This window comes from Nilaparvata lugens, chromosome X, assembly GCF_014356525.2.
Source record: "Nilaparvata lugens isolate BPH chromosome X, ASM1435652v1, whole genome shotgun sequence".
NCBI lineage: Eukaryota > Metazoa > Arthropoda > Insecta > Hemiptera > Delphacidae > Nilaparvata > Nilaparvata lugens.
The window spans coordinates 71,429,743-71,436,321 of NC_052518.1; the positions used below are offsets into that span (position 1 = coordinate 71,429,743).

General features: G+C 36.9%; 1 protein-coding gene across 1 annotated transcript in view; it reads right to left on the reverse strand.

The window, feature by feature from the left end:
* LOC111047543 (serine/arginine repetitive matrix protein 1-like) overlaps positions 1-5,781 on the reverse strand; it is a 60,128-nt gene extending 54,347 nt beyond the window's left edge. Inside the window, exon 1 of the mRNA XM_022333311.2 lies at positions 4,803-5,781. Within this exon, the coding sequence (XP_022189003.1) occupies positions 4,803-5,649 (847 nt within the window). The 5' untranslated portion in view covers positions 5,650-5,781. The remainder of the gene's footprint in view (positions 1-4,802) is intronic.
* Positions 5,782-6,579: the final 798 nt, after the last annotated feature.

Consider the following 6,579-nt stretch of genomic DNA (forward strand, 5'->3'; position numbering starts at 1 on the left):
TGCCTCAATTTGTTATATTTTCTCTTATAACTTATACAGAAATCAGCCTACTGGTTATAACCGATACATAATTCACCGTGCAGTCACTCCATAACTAGTACGTACGGTATAGGAATTTGCAAAAATGATTATTATATTGTTCTAAACATGACAATGTGATGATAGATGAGAAAGGAGCGGTAAGAACCAGCACAAAGCCTTAGGGCGACCAACATTGCAAATTCGCCAGTCAACAATATAATAATACAATTATCATTCAACAGGGTTTTTTATCTATTTATTATTTGTTCCAGTGCATTTCTATTTTTGATCTAATAATGATAATTTTTTTTAATGATTAACCTCGGTCCATCCCACACTCAGATTGAATAAAACAATGCACTGAAGTTTGAAACTAGACATACTACCGTACTAGTTTTTATATTCTAGCTAGTTATTTCCTAACAAATGTCTAGAAGTGGGCCCAGCTATGTTGATAGAACTAAATTCATTCGATGAGACTAAAAATTAACCTGTATAAATACTTTTTTGCATGAATACTGACTAACTGCTGCTATGTCATGTTAGATTGATTGGAAGATCACCAACATAGCATTACTAAGCGTTCACTAAATGCTCTAGAATTTCTGTATCTTCATTCACCTAATCACACAAATAGACAGGCTTCCAATTTATTAACAAAGTAATTGTGCATTAGCATATGAGCTTGGCATAGAGACATTTAGCCACTGTCTTTAATCGGCACGCCACTTCCTTAAATGGACGGTTGGAAGCCACAGTTTTAATTGGCACACCACTTTTTCAAATTAACGTCACGCGGTGGCTTTGTATAATAAGGGTCTAACATTGCACTACATAGAAAATACATTATATCCAGCTATCGTTCTACTGACATGGAACGTCAAGTATTATTTATTAGTCTACACCATCCAAAAGCAATATTCAATTTTAAATTCCATGCTTATGTACATGTAGCCTTCATGATTTTAGGATACTTCTAAAATACGAAGTTCAATTACACAAAAGGTCAAGTTTATAAATATACACGAACAGTACAGAATGTTAAATGCATTTTATGTTATGATGGGAAAGAAGTCTTCAAAGGTTCTCTTCTTCTCTTTCCTCTTTTTCAGTTTTTTCTCCTACATTTCCATATTATTTTTTTCTATTCTCCACCCATGTCTCATTCTTCATCACCGAACTATCCAATTGGTACATTCCGCACCATCTCATAAATTTTACACATAATATTATAATATCTTTCATCGAAGTAGATAAAAAATATTCATTCAAACTCTATCAACAATCAAGGTTTTTAATCGAACAATATAGTTGGCAATAGTCTCTTGCAGGTGAGAAATCACCTATAAGTGTAACCTTATGTTTGAAGTATTTGAAATTCTGAAAGCACCATTTTGATTGGGCAAATCATGGAGAAATCAGAATACAAACGGAACAAAAAATAGAAAGCAGCTACAGAAACACCAATAAAATTCAATAAAATTGAATCTCTTCCATTCCATACGAGTAATCGCGATTATTTTCAGAATTTATTATCCAACTCCAAATGTAACGATTACAGATTGCATGATTGATTTCACGGAGTTGTGCGTGCGATCACGTTTTAATTTGATATGTTGATCATGCAACTAGTTTGAAGTTGAAGCGGATCAAAAGTTGCATGTACTTTCAACACGCTTTCTCAACAGTAGTGTCCTTGTATTGTTGATCTGAATGTTTTTGTTCTACTGTTAATAGTAGGCCATTCACAAAAGCCCACCTATAGAAATTCAATCATTACCTACAGCCTACATACGATCGTGTTTATCAATAATTATGATTCAATAGCTCACAATGATAATATTATTTTTTTACATGACAGAGAAAAAAATAAATTTGTTTCAAAACCTACAAATATTTCGTTGACAAATTCTTGTGATACAGGATACAGTATACATAGAGTAACAATGAGCCTGTATGTTACTAAAATGTATCAATTTCATTTATTTGTAGAACCATGATACTGTAGACATGTAATTATTTTGGTTTAAGAATGTGAACCAGACTCACGTTTCAATAAGTTATTTCTTTATTTTCTTCAACTGTTAGCAACTTAGCAATATAGGTTTATCCCAAATTGATTGTGATGAATAAATCACTTCATTTTGGTATGTCGAATGTAGAATATGCTTCATGTGAAAGTAATTGATAGGTATATTGAGTGATGGGCATAACTATGACAGGGTGATAATATTCGAGTACCGTACCTATGAAGTGTTTCCAGGTTGATGGACTTGGAACCCTCCTTCAGACTCAGAGAGACTGATTGATTCATTTACTTTTTTTATGTAAAAAGGAAGAGTGACAAATAGTTATAAAATTCAAGATTTGCTTAGAAGAGATGTGATATGTGAAGTTGAACTTCAAAATTATTTTGTGTTCTGAATGAAGCTAGAATTGAGCATTGTCGTGAGTAGGCTACCTAGCCAGGACAGAGAGAAAGAATCAGTTGTTTCAGATAATTCAAGGATTCCTCCACTCTTATCAAGGGCATTCACGGGACATCAACGTGAAACCTATTTTAATACCCAACTAGCAGCTGACATGGCCTCATTAATAAACTCAAAGAATTCTTAGAAGTTCCTTAAGTTTTTGTCTTCTAAACTTGCATGAAAAGAAGAAAGTGGTGAGAAGCAGATGAGTTAGCTCATATAACGAACCCAATGTAACCCTCTAATATGACCAATGATAAATATAATGTAGAATATGGGTACTGAATTATACAAATTCTCAGAACAACGACATTATACAGTGTCCTATAAATCTTACTAGCATCAAGGTAATCTTGAAACTGAAACAAAATTGATAATGTACGTATAGAAAGAAATTTAATTTCTTCTTACATTATTTCACTGATAAATACATATAAACGTGGTTTTTATACGACACTGTCATTGGTGGGTCATCTAATTTCTAACTATGAATTTTCTAATACTTCGAGGATGTTATATGATTGTTCAAAAATGAATATTTTTTAGACAACAGAAATGAAAAATATTGTCATTTTCTGGAGTTTTGAATAATTTTCCATTTTTAGCTTGCAGATTACCTGGTAGTAATGGACTTATCACTTTTTCCACGGACAATCTGTGCATGGAGAAAATCTGACACAAGGATTTTAATTACTTCAAACGGAGTATGACATGCTCCATTATTAACCTTTACTAAAAACATTCCGAGCGCTTATTGGAATTGGTAGCAACTATTGCACTTTACTATTATAGTTGAGGAGCACCTTATGGTGAAATTTTGAAGTTCAAGAAAAATTGAAAATTTAAGGGTTCTAAGGAATGACACCTTTCAACCAACTGTACTACTATCAGCAGTATTTGCCTTGGAATTAAGTTTAATTTATACTATCTCTGTAACTATTTATTTTACTATCCTATTTTAATGCATTCTTACTGGCCACTTGAGTAGGCCTATCAGGGGAAATCCTATACGAGTGAGAAATCAACAATATATTTATCCAATCCTACTCCCCCGTCTCGTCCGGTCAACATTAGTTATTGAAATAAGGTCAAAATCAATGAGGAACGCCTGTACTATGCGCAAGTCTATAGGTACAACGTTATCAACGAAGGTTTGATCCTGTCTATGGTACCATACGGTAGGCCTACCGTATGCTATAGTATAGCAGCTATACGGTAATATTAAGTAAATAAGGTAATACTAAGTATTGATACCGTATTTCGTGAACAAATTAGTAATCGAATATGAACCAAGCTAACTAGCAGGAAACCTAAAGGATTTATGTTTGACTGAATGATAATCCGAGAAACGTTTCTTTGCTATCCATGGAAAATCCTATCTGGTGGATTCTGCCCTCTTCAGACCCTCCTCCCTTCGCTCAGCCAACTTGGGGAACACGTGCCTCTTACAGTTCTAGGAACGACGAGATTTATAATATTTTTCAACTTATCAGCTTAATTTGTGTTGTGTATCTGCCAAACGCTAAATGAAATTCAACTTTATTGACAAGCGAAATACGAACGACAATGAGAGACAAGAGTATTGAGTATTGTTGGGTTCTATCCTTCTGACATGATGGATTGAGTGCTTGGTCAACTGATCCCTCACAATGGGATGAGCCCATCCACAATGCTTATACTGTCCGTCACTCCCTCATTCATTCAACTTTCTTCTAATTAAATGTACAATATTTAGTCGGAAAATATCCAAACATATTAAATAATAATACTTATAGGAGTTATACAATAAGGTCATTAGGACAAACGTGATAATATGGATTAAATAATTTTTCTGAGAATGATGCCCACATTAACTAAGATTGTGTGTGAATAAAGGAAGAGCCAATCGTGGAAAATAAATGATGAATTTGAAGAGATGTGAAACATCAACCGGGGTTTGATTTAGTAGGAACCTAGCGCAGGAATGTGAGTTAGAGGAGTTTAACTGAAGAGGACACCCTTCCACCGATAGTATGGCTTGGAGAGTGGGGTGGGGCTTACCGATGGGTCTTATCTAATCCAAGCGATTATACATACAGCTCTCACTCATTAGTCAACTACTATCCTGGATGCTGGCAAACCTCCAGTAATCATTGATTGGTAAGTATTAGTAAAGAGCTCAATTATTGCTAAATAGGCCTATATCGTTAAAAATACTTTTGCAGAATTAAAGTCAGTATCTGCAAACGTTATTGGCCTACTGATCAAAAATACATGCGATTTGGATTCAGATAAGTAGAATACGAATTATAGTTTGTAGTGATAGTGTACCTGAAGTAGAATGGTTGTCCAAAAATCGAGCCAGGTCGGCTTCGTGGTCGGGACTAGGTGCGTGGTCGGAGCCAATGCCACTGGAGCCCCTCGAGCCACTTGAGCCAACCTTGGCTGCCTTGTTGGGCCGGGTTGACTTGGCATTCATGCCGACTATGTTCAAGTTGAGACACCGTCGCTTATCAATGTCGGACAAGTTACCCTTTTGTCGGTGCACAGTGTCGTAGTCGCGCGGAGGCAGCAGAATTGGCGGTTGAGCGCTGCCCAGTTTGTCGCGCAGTTCGGCCGCCACACTGTCATACAAACTGACTGGTCGTCCGGACGACGACTCGGCACTGGTACTGTTTGTTCTGTTTGGAGGCGGCTGCAGCAGGCCTTTCGCTTCCAGCTCTGCCAGCTTCTTCTGGTTGTCGGGTCTGTCAGTAAGCGTCTGCAGCTGCGTGCTCAACACGGACGCTGTCTCGACCGAATCGCAGCGGTAGGCATGCACGTGTACGGGACACTTGGTGACAGGATTGTACAACAACAAAATACACGCGACTATATCTTCGTCCTGTAGCACGCAAGTGACCGCATGGTGTGGAATGAAGTGTTTAACCAGTTCCCCCTTTTTCCCAGCAGATGTCTTCGGCGTTGCACTAAATCCACCTGTATTTGGCACATTCTGCACTATTTTTAAACCCTTATGACTGATTTGTAGGGTCACTTTGAAAGGCTCAACATCTCGTTCCCTTTCCACCAGGTTGCGAACTACGGGAGTTATAAACTCGGCGCCTCGCAAACCCTTGGCTTCTTGCGCGCCCAAAAACCACACATAATACGACGATTTCTTAATGTCTTTTCTCATGTTGACAACTATTTCAAGACAATCCAATCACTGACACTAATTGACCTCGTCCATTGTGGTGAACGAGACCCGCACTAAAATACAATATAGCTCTCGCGAAGCCAGTTCCAGCACGACTAGTGTCTGCTGAGCCTCTAGTGGTGCGGCTGCCTATCCCTCATCACCCCCACCAACGCCCAGACCGGTCGTCCTCGATTTCACATCCATTTTGACCCCGGTCGCCACTAAATTAAATTCTCACCGTAACACTTTTCTCTCACTCCCGTTCGAATAAGTCAACATTTTTAAATCCACCCCACCTGCCTGGTACTTTCATCCTGACATTTCAACGAAATAATCAGCTGAATCAACAGCTCAGTGCTTACACTCGAAAATGAATATTACAACGTACGGTATGCATTTTATGTATATAAAATGCATACAACTCGTATGCAAATCAACCTTTATCAATCAAGCAGAATGAGCTGATCTAAAATCAGAATAGCATAGTTCTAATCTGGAAAATAATGAGATAGATCTTTCTCGGAGCAAAACCCATCAATTATAATAGATTGTCAAACCTTGCAATAAGCAAGTCCGCATTTAAGGCGCAACCTTATGAGTCATGCGTACCGTGTACGCATATCACATAGGCCTATATATTATAGAAAATCTTATTAGCTTATTAGAATTGTTTGGTTTTCAATCATATTCTCAAAGAATCAGAATTGATTGAGATTTCAATCTTCAAATCAAATAATGTTTTTATTTTTACAAAAACATAATATAATATTGCAATAATTCATCATCACTATATCTAGTTAGTTCTATTGGTACCGTTAGTTCTGCCAAAATAAAAATACGGTACTACTTGCTGAATTATTTGTAAGCAAGTAGGTCAGTAAAAATATGTTTTTTTTATGCTATATACACTCAACACACCGCATACAT